General features: G+C 32.6%; 2 protein-coding genes across 3 annotated transcripts in view; both read left to right on the top strand.

The window, feature by feature from the left end:
- The first annotated feature begins 610 nt into the window (after positions 1 to 610).
- LOC132736734 (uncharacterized) lies at positions 611 to 4,105 on the top strand. The gene is made up of 2 exons (XM_060723933.1): positions 611 to 1,019; positions 2,450 to 4,105. Exons 1-2 carry the CDS (start codon positions 659 to 661, stop codon positions 3,154 to 3,156), a joined length of 1,068 nt encoding a protein of 355 aa, XP_060579916.1. The 5' UTR covers positions 611 to 658; the 3' UTR covers positions 3,157 to 4,105.
- Positions 4,106 to 9,381: 5,276 nt separating this feature from the next.
- LOC132736732 (condensin-2 complex subunit G2-like) overlaps positions 9,382 to 17,103 on the top strand; it is a 39,609-nt gene continuing 31,887 nt past the window's right edge. The window contains exons 1-2 of one of the 2 annotated variants that reach the window (XM_060723931.1): positions 9,382 to 9,462; positions 15,566 to 15,664. In XM_060723931.1, the coding sequence (XP_060579914.1) occupies positions 15,590 to 15,664 (75 nt within the window). In that variant the 5' untranslated portion in view covers positions 9,382 to 9,462; positions 15,566 to 15,589. Of the gene's footprint in view, positions 9,487 to 15,565; positions 15,665 to 17,103 lie in introns of both variants that reach the window. The other variant, XM_060723930.1, reaches the window with a different exon arrangement.

The raw sequence follows: 17,103 nt of genomic DNA, 5'->3' as shown, positions 1-17,103 counted from the left end.
TGTATGTATTTACTAGCCGGGATCCGGGACGCCCGGGATCCGGGATCGTATAAGATATGGAGGAACTGAATTGATTGACAACTTGTGTTTACTTTAGGACTTGTGCCTCTCATTCCAATACTAAATAACATACATGTATTACAACTTAATTTTGTATAAAGAGACATCTTTATGAAATCTACCTATCTAACATTTTGTGGTCAAGGTCAACAGGCCATATAGTAAATGTGCATAGACATAGGTTCTTCATTCTATCTGTTTACATGCACCTTCATATATACTCATACTCATCTTGGTTAAACTGAGAGAACTTTATATGTCACTTTCAGTCAATGAGTTTAAGATTTTGAATTTACTGGCCCGAATTCCAGTTTTGAATTTATTCTACTAAATAATTAACAAAATTTTCTTAAATTTACACTGGCCTGAACTTATATACACTGGCCATCGGGCACCGGGCCAGTGTTGACTTCACTTTTATTTTGATGTTCGCTGAAGTCTCTTCAGCTAACAGAACTGTCATTTTTACATTTAATCACACCCCTTGAAAAAAATTACGAAGCGAGTCGCTACTAGCTTTTTTAAAAGCTAACCTTGTATACATGTACATTAGTATATATATACATAATATATACATACATACACAAATGTTGTGAAAATGTCTACTTCTCTCAAAACCGAGTTGTTTTGTGATCAGAAAAAGAAAATATGGCCAAAAGAAGGGCGGCATATTCTAGCTCAATATGACGATAAACACATCGTTGTTTATCAAGCATTTTGTCCTGAAATAGCCGAATTTGCAGTGGAAAATGGAAAATTTGGTGGACCTAAATACAGCTTTACTCGCATGACATGGATTAAAACGAATTTCTTATGGATGATGTACAGATCAAATTGGGCGAGAAGTCGAAGACAAGAAAGAATTTTGGCAATAACGTTATGCAGGGATGGTTTTGATGAAATTTTAAGATGTTCTAGAGGAGAAGGGATTTATATCGACTCATCTGAGAAAATACCAGGTACGTATACGTGTCTTCTGAAATGATAAATCTACACGCTTTACAGTATGATTAATTATTAGAATAACTCAGAATAATCAATTACAATTATTAAGATTTTAGTTATTTTCATATATCTTTTTCTCTTCCAATATTATGAATTTCCTGGTTATTTTAATGTCAAATGTTATATTATTTTAAAGTGTTTTATCATACAAGTGTCTGTCTTTGTTAGCAAACATGGAATTAAAGCCGAATATATCTTTAAATATATTTTTTTCCATGACCTTTAGTCCTTTGACCGAAGTCAGCTACTGCAGGTCTTGGGCAATGGGTTCTGAAAATAAGCTATTTTTGTCGATTAATTAGATATTGCATCTATGGTCGACATTGAGCCTAGATTTTATGATTTCAAATTAAGTGGTCGCATTCATATTAGATCAATTAAGTCATTGTCAACCTACTAGCTCAGTACACTAAAGTTTAAATGGTCAATATGCCATGTACCGTGGCCTTGACCCTTGATCTACTGACCTTAAAATCAACAGGGCTAATCTTTTGTCACAACTAGCATCCACTTCAAATCTATGGACTGTAGACCAAAACGTTTTCTAGTTATTTGTCAGACAATCTTTCAGGGCTCAAGTTCACGGCGACCTTGAACTTTGACCTACTGATTTCAAAATCGACATTGATCATCAACTAGCAATAAGTATAGTAGCAAGTCTCAAAACGTTTGGCGAAATCTTTGCAACGTTATTGATCCGAACTAAAGAAGACATGTCCATTAAAATTACACGACCTATTCTTTAACAAGTTATTTATTGGACACAGAAGAGGTGACGTACTTATACGTACATTCTGACATATCGACGGACCCCACCTAAGCATGTTCATACTTTTTGAATGGGTGCATAATAATAATTAAGGTGTTTTCATGTTTAGAAAAGCTGTATTTATAATTAGTAATTAGACTTAATTAGGATGGCATGTTTTAGAGCAATTTTTTTCCACAAGGAAGCTTATAAGTGGCCATGCCTGTTCCTAGATCCGTTACATTTTTTTTATTTTAAAAGTTTACGTGGGGTTTGTATTCGATGCGTAAATGACTTGTCCCCATTCTTTACACGAAACGAATTGTAGACCCGAGCCTACTACATATAGGGTAAAATTATTGGATATCCTTTTAAACGGATTCATTTAATTGTGAAACATATTATTTGGAACTATAGATATTTTATATAATGTGCTAAATTCTAAAAGTGTATTTAAGTATATATACTACGTACGATATAATGGTTTTAATACAGTTTGTCCTAACATCAACATATACCCATCCAACCGTTTTGATTACACATATCCAACCTTTATTTAATCGCCATTCTGTTTATTCAATATGCAAGTAATATATTGCTCGTTTTTATTCAGTGTTATTTTTCATTCTTATTTAGACCATGTTCGTCTACAATGGGACCCTGACCATAGTCCAAACGGCAGCAAAATTATTGAAAGGCGAGCAGTTCAGCTAGGTTTGCGGGGTGACATGGTTACAAGATTTAACGAGGAATGGGTAAAGATGATCGAGGACATAACCGATTTTGTTAAAGAACAGCACGACTTTGTTCTAAATGATAAACTTGATTTGTTATGTACACCAAGCGAAAGAGTTTACATTCCGAACAATGCTGAGATATGCAAACATATTCTCCTGGATGGGTTTGCAGAAAGAGGTAAGCCCAGAAACCGAAAAGAATGTACAGAAACTGTATCAATTCTTGATGGTGCTTGCTGTTCAGAAATGCTAGATGACACATTACAGGTAATAACAGAGAAGAAACAGTCTGAATCTAAGGGTGTAGCGACATGTAATGTCATTCTGTGTCTAGGTGGAGCTTTCAATCCAGTGCACACACGACATATACAAGTTATGGTGGAAGCTAAAAAATGGTTAGAAGAAAACACACATTTCCGTGTAACCGCTGGATTTCTTGCAGTTGCCCCTGATGGTTATGTGAAGAAGAAATGTGAAAAGACGCTGCAAATGTGTATTAGAGGAGAACATCGTATAAAAATGTGCGAAATTGCGTGTGAGGGATATGATTGGTTAAACCTTACAAGAAACCAATCGGGTCGGCTGAAGACTGTGGAAAGACTGTAAAACGAGAATTAAAACAACCCGATGTTGACATAGCTGTGATATATGGGGCGGACAGAGCCATGAATAAATCAGGAAATGCCAAATGGCATAAAAAATAGCTCTCAGATCATTGTCTGTATTGGAAGGAAGGGGGAGACTGAACAAGTAAAAATGACCTTTGTTGAGGACAAGAAAATGGACCTTGTGAGAAACGAAAACTTTTTCATAGTACCAAAAGAGCTTGACGACGTAAGCTCAACTGGTGTTAGGAAAATGCTTTTTTCATCTTCAAATGATGATGATACTGAGATAGCAAGGAAGAAACGTGTAGATGAAGTAGTTACCCTAGGGTGGGTCACTGAAAAGCAGGGACAATATATAATCGACAACTATTCCAATTTATTCAATAACTAAACATATAGCAATAATTCACGAGTTACAAATTAAACTTGTTATATAATTAATTATAAATTTGATTATAATATATCTGACAGTCTTTCAAATAGAATGGTTTGGAGACGCGCCCTACTCCCTATCATGTCTCGCTATGATTATCATATATGCGTGTTAATATCGCAGCGCTATTTCTTTTCATTGATCAGTATAAACGTTAATATTGCAAACAATTAAGTAAGCAACCGCTTATACACGACCGTGTAACATGTCAAAATAACTTTGTGAGGAAAATCGAAAATTACATGCACTTTTTAATGACAGTGCTGAGCGCTTATGCAGTGAATATGCATAATATAATTTAATTTCGACTATTTTTTTAAAACATGCATCCCCTCTGATAAAATGGATAAACAGAGTTAACATCTTTAACAACCGGAGCACGCAATTCATTTAGAAAAGTCGTCAAAATGACGTAATTTTAAGCTTGTGTAAGATTGGTTTGTTGTAAACGTTAGAATATACAGTCTGATGTGTAAGTTTGAATTGTTAATAAATTTTGGAAGAATAAAGAACTATACAAACAAGCTATTTTCTTGTAATTTTTCAACATAACACCCAAATATGAAAATGGACAACCTCCAAGAAATGGAGCGTTATAGTTGTTTCCTTTATCAATCCTCTCGTTCGAAATAATATATGTCTGGTTGATGTTCATCAGCGGTTATTTAACACCTATTTGTCATTTTGGTACAAAGAAGTTAAACGCTTTGATTAATTCCTTCACACCAAAACTCCAAAACCGGCGTTATAACAGCTCCAACAGTGTATTAACCGCTGGAACATGTTATTTCCAAAACTATTGGCTGTGTGGTTCCAGACCAATCTGAAAATCAGTTCTAAATATCGCTCCGAATTGAAGAAATAAGTAGATCTGAACTTGTTCTGGATAACGGAACCCATGGGCAAATTCCTTAACCACTATAAGTAAGACTGGGCACTAAATAATGCTTATGTAAAATCTACACGTAATATTTCACAATATTCAGTTTAAAAAATTAAGTGATTTAGACAATATACTTTATATATTGGTTATCTCTTGGATTTAGAGTCACCATTGTCGACCGGACCCTAAACGATCAAAACTTAAACTATATTACATTGCAAACCTTAGATGTTATCAAAGCAGTTGAATAGTGTGCGAAAATGTTCGGTATTGTACATTATGGTGTCGAAGTAAGAATATATTAAAAACAACGAAAATATACCGCATGGTATCCAAATATGGGTTTCTTTAATGAAGATTGAATCAGTAAGTTACATTATCACATGTTTGCTTGATAAAACAAATGTCTTCAAAATATTAAGATACGATGTTATACGTCGACATTAGATCTCTTTAGCACATGCACACGCCCGTTTAACTCACAACGAGTGAAAAATGTCCATCGGTAAAAATGTTGTGAGCAACTTCCGTTCCTCGTTGTGAGCACCCATCTATGACGAGTGACACGATAAACAAGGTGAGTTTTTTCATAATTTTTTGAAGATTACAGACATTTATGTAAAATATCGGAATGCAGTTAGCTAGCGATGTGTTTTCCGAGTATGCACATGTAAAAGATATTGCCTGTTGGTGGACAATTTGATGGAAATACCGTGCGACGCAGTCACTCGGGGTAGCCGGAAAACTGGAGACAACTTCTCTTTGGACCTAATTTAACATTGAAAACGTCGATTCTGGTGACGTTTTGTGCATTCTAACCTAAAACAGATGCCCACAAGTCTTCAGCGTAAATTATTATCTGAAAGTATTCGTAGAAACGAAGATATACTCTTTTTTGCTTTAATCCTCGTTGTGAGCACCATAACCTCGTTGTGAGCAAGACAAGCGCAGTGCTTGTCTGGTTTTAATATGTAATTCAAATGGCAAGAATACAATTTTCAATCTACCAAAAGCAATCAAAACGTTCTTGTACAATAGTTTTCCTTTGCAATAGTTCTTCTTTTTCTTTTTTTGAAAATTATTCTTCATATTCACAAGTCATCAGATTAACAGTGGAGGTAAATCAGGTATTTTATTTCGTATACTCTAGTGTGGCACGAGTGAACATCACGGGGTGTTTATGAATATTTCAACAATTTCACAATCTGTGTAATACACACATACATGTGTTTATCCTGAGCTGAAGACTGACCAAGTTATGTAAAACAAGAACTATCACGGTAAGTTGACAATGTCCCTGAAGTGGTGCTTTGTCCTTTGATTTATGGACCAGATAGATTATTTGTTTTTGGACACTTAGATCTTCAATGTGAAGGTAATTCAAGGTCTAGGTAAAATAAATATAGGTCAGTTGGAAGGTCTTGTCCAAAGGGGCATTGTGTCCAAATATGAATTAATTCCACTTACTTATAAAGAAGTTATGACCAATGTTAAAGTTTTTGGATGTTCTAGAAGGTCATTCACGGTACAAGGTAAAAAAATACAGATCAGTTTGAAGGTCTTGCCTAAAGGGGTGTTGTTTCAAAATATGAGTAGAATCCGTATACTAATAAGGAAGTTATGACCAATTTTTAAGTTTTTGGACAATTTGACCTTCAAGGTGAAGGTCATTCAGGGGTCAAGGTCAAAAGAATATAGGATAGTTGAAAGGCCTTGTCCAAAGATGTGTTGTGCCTAAACATTATGCCAGGACATTATGGCCAATCTTAAATGTTTTTGGACAATTTGACCTTCAAGGTAAAGGCCATTCAGGGGTCAAGGTAAAAAATACAGGTCCGTAGGAAGGTGCTAAGGGATGTTGTGTTCAAATATGAATCAAATCCGTTTACTAATAAGGAAGTTATGGCCAATGTTAAAGTTTTCGGACAGATTGACGAACTGACAGACGGACAGTTCAAAACTAATATGCCTCCCTTTGGGGTATGCACAACGTCTTGCAAAGAAATGCTGCTGTGCAAAAACGTTTTAATTGATGTGGTAGATTGAAAATTATATTTTCACCATCTGAATTACATATTAAAACTATACACGCACTGCGCTTGTCTTGCTCACAACGAGGTTATGGTGCTCGCAACGAGGATTAAAGCAAAAAAGGTATATCTTCGTTTCTATGAAGACTTTCAGATAATAATTTACGCTGAAGACTTGTGGGCATCTGTTTCAGGTTAGAATGCACAAAACGTCACCAGAATCGACGTTTTCAATGTTAAATTAGGTCCAAAGAGAAGTTGTCTCCAGTTTTCCAGCGACCCCGAGTGACTGCGTCGCACGGTATTTCCATCAAATTGTCCACCGACAGGCAATATCTTTACATGTGCATACTCGGAAAACACATCGCTAGCTAAATGCATTTCGATATTTTTACATAAATGTCTGTTATCTTCAAAAATTATGAAAAACTCACCTTGTTTATCGTGTCATACGTCAAAGATGGGTGCTCACAACGAGGAACGGAAGTTGCTCACAACTTTTTTACCGATGGACATTTTTCACTCGTTGTGAGTTAAACGGGCGTGATGCAGTCAAACCTGTGTGAAAGACCACATCTGATTAAAGATGACCATGTGTATAAAGGTTACAATGAGACGACTTTTCATTAATAATTAAGAACAAAGTAACCTCCGGATAAAGAAAACTTGGCTATCTCCCTTGGTTGGCCTTTGTTGACAGGTTTGACTGTATGGAGTTTTGACCGCCGATTCCTCCGTCTCAATAAATGTTTCAAAAAAGGTTTGTGTGAATATTTTGCATCGTTTTGCAGATAACTGTCTGATATAAGTCAGTTTTGTGACGTTTTGTTCAAACGTATTGCATGTTTTGGACACACCATAACTCACGCCCTAAAGTATATCTTCACGTAATGCGTGAAGATCTGATACAACTTTTAGTAAATATATAGAGAAAAGTCATTTCGATTTTCTTCAGAAAAGTTTGTTGACACTCTTTTTTTTTCTTTTTTGGAAAAAGTTGAAGAAATAGAGGATATTGAATGAGTGTAAGTTTAATACTGAATTTGTTGAACGAGTTGAATAAAATTATATTATACGAGCCTCTGACGAGTATAATATTATTTTATTCAACAAGTTCAATTAAGTCTGTTATGAACTTACACGAATTAAATATTATATTTATCACATACCCAAAATAAAAAGACCGTTTGAAGTGAAAAAGAACAATTTTTCATTGACGCCTCTACTGGTCGGAGACCATCTACCGGACACTTTTGGAACATTTTTCCGTACAGATTTCATAATTTTCAACCTACAGACAAAAATATTTGACACAGTTCAGCTCAGGTTCTTCTCCTAACTAACAAACTAGCTTGTTTATATCTGATTATATTGACACTTATATCAGAGGCTCATCAAGGAGGGTATCAAAATTACCTAAATTGTCTACACTACAGTACCATGTGTCCGGACATTTATGTACATGACGTGATTTAATTCAGATAAAAGCTTAGGTGTTTTTATTTTTTATTTTTAACATGATATACAATATTTCAGCAACAAATGCCGAAGTTTGGATATTCTATTGTTTACCCTGCATATGATAATAACTGGTATATGAGGTCAGGCTTTATTTTCTTGACCCCCCCAAATTTCAACGTCAACATTCTTGTAATAGACATTAAAATATTACCATTTACGGAGGTTGTAATAAATTTATTTACTTAATTTTAGAAGAAACATGCATTTACTGTTGATAAAAAAGTGACTGACAACCACTGAACAAAGAAAATACTAAATTAAGCATTTTTGGGGCCGTCCGGGTATGGTGGTTGTCCGGTTTTGCTGGTCCCCAACCAGTATAGTATACTGTAACGCTAAAATTAAGCGTGCCGTCAAAATACATACACGGCCCTGAATGCCACTTTTACGGAGTCGCAAAAGCCGCACGGTTATGTGATAAAACTTACCCTGTGATCGATTGACTTAAATGCTTAAATGTTTTTTTTTTATTGCTGCTCAATTTTGAGAGTCACAAAAGTTCACCTCCGCCCGCCCGTCTTAATCCATATTTTCTTCAATGTAAAATTAAGTGTTGATTTCTTCTTCCACAAAGTTTTTTATATCGTAAATATATGCCCTGAAGAGTCCCAATATTCCTCGATTCTGAAAGTGATGGCGGGTTCAGACTTAAAACACACAGTCTAAGTATGTACTTACATTGTACATCTGACAACATTAAATTTTACTGGGCATATGTTTTTTTTATTATTTCTAAATTATGCGTACGGTGTACATGTAACCTTTATACGCAGTAGTGTGTTCTGTAATAGGATGTGTGGTTAGTTCATATATAATTACGAACTTCCTCCATCTCCAATCAATATATAACAGTTACGCACATGTTTCCACAACGTATTTATTTTGAGAATTTACCTAATTGATGTAGTATACACCGACGTCCGACGTCTACGGGTATACTTATAAAAACAACAAACGAACAAAACAAAAAGAAACACGTACTTGGGTGGGATGATGGATTGTATTAATCATAATTATATTCAATTGAAACAAATTAACTGTTTTGGTATAAATATGGGCAATGGAAACATAAAAATAATTGAATATCATACATCTTTGATAATAATTGTCATTTTGATTTTTAGCCCAACAAATTATATATATGCGCTTTAGGACGATGGTCGACTGACATCTATGAAATATCAGATCATAGGCTAAAATCGGTCGGTCTTGCAGATTATTTGATTTTAAGATTAAGATATCATATTTAATACTACGTACTGTACTGTATACTAAATGTACATCTGCACAGGAAAATCTGAATGTCTGAATATATTTATTACCTTGTAACCTATAATCAATTTAGTGGTGTTATACTTTGTAAAATTTATTAGCATAATCGTGTTATTTAAATAGCACCAAACATTTTGGCGCATAATTTCAAAAACAAAAATACAGGTAAAATAACAGAATATTGAAAGAGTATATAATTTTGCTATAATATATATTAAATTTTATACGACATGTTACATGTTTGATGTATTTTTGTGATATTCCACTATTTCGACCATAATAAAAACCTTGGACTAAAACTAAACGTTAACTGGTTAAAACTATTCTCTCTCCTGACATTTCGTCCCACTGACTTTTCCTTCCAGACTATTCTCTTCCTGTTTTTGTGGAGAACTGCCTACATTATCATAGATAAGAATAACCTTTATTTCCAATCAAGGGTCATGTTAAATGACATGTAAATCACAATAATAATAATGAGATCAAAGATCAAGGAAACTAAAACTTGATTTGGGGTTTGCCTAAAATACGAAAGTGTGATTTTTGACGAAAGTGAGCGAAAGTGACTTTTAAAATATTAATTGTAACGTTTTAATAGACTTTTACAATAAAATTGCAGTTTGTAGACGTATATTATTAGAAATTACTTATATTTATTATAAAAAATAATCATAATAATGATTTATTTGGTTTTTATTTGCATAATTTATATACACAAATTCTTATATCTTCCTTTCGCTTACATTGAAAAATACGAAAGTGACTTATAAAATATACCGTTTAAATTGAAATTATTTTTACTATTATTGCACAAATTGGACGTGTAATATCAGAAAATGATAATATTTACTTTCAAAGATAGTCATTATGATGATTAAATCGCCATTTATTTTGCATAATCTCTACCAGTACACAAGTTATATACAGAGATCTTCCTTTCGCTCGCATTGAAAAATACGAAAGTGGCATACAAAATATCAAATATACTGTTTAAATTGAATGTATTACTAAAATTGCAATTAATTTGTAGACGTACAATATCAGAAGTCAATTATATTTATTTTTAAAAATAATCATTATGATGATTTAACCGCCCTTTATTTGCATTACACAAGTTAAAAGATCTTCCTTTCCCTCACATTGAAAAATACGAAAGTGACTTCAAAAATGTCAAATATAGCGCTGAAAGACGCATGTTTTCAGAAATGATTAAAATATATTAAAAAAATAATCATTATGATGATTTAATATCCATGTATTTTCATAATTGCTGTATACCTGTTCTGATATCTTACTTTTGCCCACATTGAACAATACGAAAGTGACTTAATCGGACGAAAGTCAATGTCAATATTCACGATATTAATGTTTTTTATAATAAAAAAATAAATGAGTCATTTTCATTATTATTCATGTTTTCATGGTGATTGACCTATAACTGATGATGAAAATGACTAGCACAAAATATAAAAAAAAATCCTAACTTATAAAAAGATTGAACTTTACCGATATATATAGTACGATATTTATAGAAAATTCCGTGGATTACTTATTTCCTTTTTTCCATAGTGAAATATTATTTTAACAATGATGGGAAATTCCAAATTATTTTTCAAATTAACATGTACATTGCTCATCTACACCTGGATGAGCATAATAACTGCCACTTTAATCCGTGCAAGATATCTATGGTTGTGCAGAAGAAAGGTTAATTCAATTGTCCACTCAATAAACAACCGGGCAAGTGTCATCAGTTACATACCTATGATTGGATTATAATAATACTTTAGTGGGATTAAAGCGTCATGCGGTCACCGTCGTGTGTACTATCAATTAAAGTGGATGCGAAAATGATATGACAACACGTGTTTGCATGTAAACATATTCATACTTTATTTTGTCTCATTCGTATACATGCATTTTTAAACATATATACAACTATTCACATAAAACCTATATAAGACCATTCCATTTAATAATTTCAAGAGACATTATAATAATGAGAAACACATTCAAGACCTATTACTGTTAGATTAGAATCAAACAGTATAATTACAATATAATATATAAACAGAATATTACATGTTAGGTAACACCATCTTTAATCAAAAATTAAAAACTGCCCGAAAAGACGATGTAAGAAATAGAGAACTGTAAATCGGGGCCCTAAAGCATAAATTGTATAATTCATGTTTTTGCCAATTATAGTTTACATAATAAATTTCATTTTTCATCTTAACATATTTAGTTTTATAAAAATGATAGTTACTATAGCTTATAACATACGTCTACAAACTGCAATATTATCATGAAATTCTATTTCAACGCTATATTTGATATTCTGTAAGTCACTTTCGTCAGGCTCACAGTAAGTGAAAGGAAGATCAATGTTTTAGCCTGTGTATAAATATTATGCTAATAAATGAAGATCAAATCATATTGATTAAAGATACTAGTTTTGATAATATACGTCTACAAACTGCATTATTAATATGAAATGCAATTTAAACGCTATATTTGATATTTTTAAAATCACTTTCGCTTCCTCTCCCTAACACTGAAAATACGAAAGTGAGCGAAAGTAAGATCTCTGATATTGCTATATAGAAATAATGAAAATGCATGAATATTAAAACCTCATAATGATTTTTAAGTATTTTTAGCTCGACTTTTCTATGAAAAGGGGAGCTATCCTACTCGCCCCGGCGTCGGCGTCGGCGTTGGCGTCACACCTTGGTTAAGTTTTTCGTACCACCCCACTTTATTTCAGAAGTATTACAAGTATGGCTTTGAAACTTACCATACTTGTTCACCATCATAACCTCCATCTACAGACAAGAGTACATAACTCTGTCAAGGTTTTTGACAGAATTATGGCCCTTTTTTTGACTTAGAAAGTGTATTGAGCTTGGTTAAGTTTTTTTGTACCACCTCACTTTATTTCAAAACCATTGGAGGTATTGCTTTGAAAACTGACCATACTTGTTTACCATCACGACCTTCATCAACAGACAAGAGGACATAACTCTGTCAAGGTTTTTGACAGAATTATGCCCCTTTTTGACTTAGAAAATACATTGAATATGGGTAAAATCCACTTATTGCCTTAACCCTTTGAGATATTGCTTTGAAACTTTTAATGCTATTTCACATCATTACCCCCATCTGTACGCAAGAGAAGGTAACTCTGTCAAGGATTTGTTTTAAAAATTAAGGCCTTTTATCGACTTAGAATCTTGGTTAAGTTTTTAGTACCAGTCCACTTTTTGACTGAACTGTTTGAGATATTAATTTGAAAGTTGGAATACTTGTTTACAATCATGATTCCCAAACATGTCCAGGAGAAGGTAATTCTGTCAACTCAGTTTTTTTTTCTTTCTTACCAGCCCTCTTTTGACTTAAACATTTCAAACTTTGCTGCAGTGTTCAAGGGTATCACACAATTCAGTAAAATAATTCTTCACTAAATATCTTAATGCTCATGGCCATTGTTCACTTTAAAAATACAGAGATTCTTGTATTGCCTTTTACTGCAAAAACTTTTTTTATTGGCAAGCAATAAAAAAGTTGAGCGCGCTGTCTTACGGACAGCTCTTGTTTATTCATTTCTGAAACTATGCGTCTACAAACTGTTATATTAATATAAATTCAAAATAAACGGTATATTGAATGTTTTATAAGTCACTATGTAGATCTATGTAGTTGTGTATAGAAATTATGCAAATAAATAGCGATTAAATCATCATATATAATGATTATTTTTGAAAATGAATATTATCAATTTCTGATAATATACGTCTACTTAGAGCAATTTTAGTAAAAAATCAACTTAACCAGTATATTTAATATTTTATATGTCACTTAAGTATTTTTCAATGTGAGCGAAAGGAAGATTTCTGAACTTGTGTATAGAAATTATGCAAATAAATGGCGATTAAATCATCATAATGATAATTTTTAAAAATAGATATTATCAAATTCCAAAACTATACGTCTACAATCTGTTATATTAATATAGATTTAAATTAATCGCTATATTTGATATTTTGAAGTCACTTTCGTATTTTTTCAATCTGAGCGAAGGAAGATATCTGAACTTGTGTATAAAAATAATGCAAATAAATAGCGATTAAATCATCATAATGATTATTTTAAAAAATAGGTATCATCAAGTTCTGATAATATACATCTACAAATTGTAATTTTAGTAAAAATTTCAATTAAAACAGAATATTTAATATTTTATAAGTCACTTTCGTATTTTTCAATGTGAGCGAAAGGAAGATATAAGAACTTGTGTATAGAAATTATGCAAATAAATGGCGATTAAATCATCATAATGATAATTTTTAAAAATAGATATTATCAAATTCCAAAACTATACGTCTACAATCTGTTATATTAATATAGATTTAAATTAATCGCTATATTTGATATTTTGAAGTCACTTTCGTATTTTTTCAATCTGAGCGAAGGAAGATATCTGAACTTGTGTATAAAAATAATGCAAATAAATAGCGATTAAATCATCATAATGATTATTTTAAAAAATAGGTATCATCAAGTTCTGATAATATACATCTACAAATTGTAATTTTAGTAAAAATTTCAATTAAAACAGAATATTTAATATTTTATAAGTCACTTTCGTATTATTCAATGTGAGCGAAAGGAAGATATAAGAACTTGTGTATAGAAATTATGCAAATTAGTAGCGATTAAATCATCATTATGATTATTTCTGTTAATAAATATAATTATTTTCTAATAATATACGTCTACAAACTGCAAGTTTGTTTTAAAAGTCTATTAAAATGTTATAATTACTATTTTAAAAGTCGCTTTCGCTCACTTTCGTCAAAAATCTCACTTTCGTATTTTAGGCATACCGCTTGATTTGTATTATAGTAACAACATGAACAACAATGAACTTAAAGGAAAAAACAAACAAACACAGTAAATGACACAGTTTCGCGAACTAGAATTAGACATCATAATTACATATACATATGAATTGAAAATTACATTTTGTTTTTATTCTTTCGAATAACATTTAATTTACATAAACAGCTAGATAGCGTATACCAGTGTTTTGTAACAACACTGTACAATACACATGTCTCTCAAAAAAAAAACATACTGTATACCAAGTTAAATTAATTTATGTTTTCTCATTATCATTTCTGAGTTTAAAACAAGTAAAAGGAAAATCTACAAATTGTTTTATGATTTTTTCATCTTCGTTGCCCATTAACCAAATGAATTTGCTTATTTCAGACATTTTTTCAAAGTTTAAATTCTTATCTTTTATTTCATTATATAAAATACTGCATTGACTAGTAAAAGCATTGCAAGCAGTAACAAAATGTAGCTCGTCTTCAACTTCATTTGAGTTGCAAACTTCGCAAAATCTTTTATCAGACTTGACTTTTTTATATCTCCCATTATCTCTATTTGTAATTTGTGAGAACTTATCCTTAACTTTGTAAAACAAGCTCTAATATTTTTATCTTTGATTACTGCTAAATAAGGTTCCCTACAAAAATTTGTTTTAAACCCTACAAAAAAATATCATATGTGCAAACACAAGGGGCACATGTGCAGTTAGTTCAAGCAAGAGTAGTGGTTGTAAACAAAATGGTAACTGAGTAATGCGCTTGAAAAAGATATTTTTGACAAATTTTGTGTAGATTTCTGATTTATTAAAACTTCATTTGGGACATGCAAATTAAATCATTTACACTGTCTTTATTTTTTTACTGTTATCTTTGCATGTGATCTTCAAATAAATATATGATAATAGGCAAAGTCTACGAACTGGGAAGTTGGTTAAAAAATTGTTTGTTATTCCGTTTAAAAGGTGTCCTTCGATAATTCATGCATCAATTCTGTTTTCACTTGGAACTTTCTACAATTAATTATTATTAATCTGAAAAGTTGCGATCGGTCCGTTATTGGAATACACCTCCTATTGCCTGTTATCATTGAGACCGCCTATTATCATTGAGATACATTGAAAATGGCGATGCCCGTATAGAACTGGCTCTGCAATTATAGGTATTTAATTTCACCATATAGAATTCTATATTAGTAAAATAGTATATATTCTTTAATTATTTTCTGATTTCATTAAGATTTCATTTGAATATACACATGCAGTCTATAGCTGGGCAAGCCAAAGCCTTTAACTTCTTAGTAAAGCAATATGATCTGCCTATGACGAATGTGCATGTAGCATAACAGATGCTATTCTTGTATTTAATTCTAGTTGAAAGTGAGGACTAAATAGAAGATGGTGAGAAGAGAAGAGTTGCTAGGGTTACTGGAGCAGAACAATGCAGATGACATCATAAAGTTTGTTATTCAGGTATTAAGTCTCTTTAAAACATTCAGCTTAAAAAAAATCTTGCATTTTCTTTTAAAAGCCTTTTATTGCCAACTAGATTATTGCTAAACGTAATGAAACCAATTTGTGGATAAATGAATTCCTTAACGGTCGTTATCAACAAGTGGTAGTAGACGGAGAATCATCAAGACCGTCACTGGTAACAACGGGCGTGCCTCAGAGAACCGTGCTTGTTCCTGCATTGTTTTTACTATACATTAACGACATCCCTTCGGATATTAAGTCATCAATTCGCCTATTTGCTGACGATTGTGTAATTTATAGACCCATACTCACCAGTGAAGATCACAATATTTTACAAAAAGACCTGGACACTTTAGTTGATTGGAGTAATATCTGGCAAATGGAATTTAACGTCGATAAATGTGCGACCATGTCAATAACAAATTAACGTAACAAATCTGTGTTTGACTACAAAATGAAAAATCAATCACTACATGTTGTTAAAAACCATCCATATCTGGGAGTTGAACTAGCAGATACTCTGAAATACAACTTACACATCGATTCAATCACAGCAAAAGCTTCTAGAACTCTTGGTTTTATCAAACGAAACTTAATTAAAACACTGTCCGACCACAGTAAAAGAAAGAGCTTATCAAACTTTGGTTCGACCTAAACTGGAATATGCGTCGCCAATTTGGAATCCTTAACAACTAAATACATCAAAGAAAATCGAACAAATACAACAGAACGTGGCAAGATTCGTCATGAATAAGCCATACAACCGTAATAATCCATCTAGCGTAACATCAATGCTACACAAACTACAAACAACGTCGTCAGTGTGCGGACTTAATTCTCATGTATAAAGTGTTAAATAACCAGGTGGCTGTACCAGTTGAATACCATCCACAACTGTCAACAAGATACACAAACTCCGTAAAGTTCGTCACTTATCACTGCAGACTTAATGCGTACAAACATTCATTCTTTCCAAGAACTGTGCCTTATTGGAACAACCTACCAGGTAACATCACAACTGTGGACAACCTGGACAGTTTTAAGACTGCTGTCCAGTCTTACGTATTTGTGTAAATTATTAAACATCGTGTATAGTATACAAACATGTTTGGATTTTACTTCACACTACGTTTTCACATTCAGTGTACGAAATTCGGATTTGAATCCAATAGGCTGGTCGGGCTACCACATTGGAATATTCACTAGCCCAAAAGACATTTCACTAGTATGATTCATTCTTTCCAAACAGTTGTTTATATTGCCTTTGAAAATATGATAGCCCGGTTGGGCTTGTTACTGCGAAATATTGGTAGCCCAAGGAGAAATTTGGTAGTCATGGGCTATCGGACTACTGCTAATTTCGAACACTGCACATTATTTTAACTCGAACGCCTGGTGCCGCACATGGGGGACAGGTTTTAACCCACGTTTTTATG

Source organism: Ruditapes philippinarum, unplaced genomic scaffold, assembly GCF_026571515.1.
Source record: "Ruditapes philippinarum isolate M1 unplaced genomic scaffold, ASM2657151v2 ctg1994_1_1_1_1, whole genome shotgun sequence".
NCBI lineage: Eukaryota > Metazoa > Mollusca > Bivalvia > Venerida > Veneridae > Ruditapes > Ruditapes philippinarum.
Note: the sequence above shows the minus strand (reverse complement) of the source record. Positions and strands in the feature narration are given on the sequence as shown.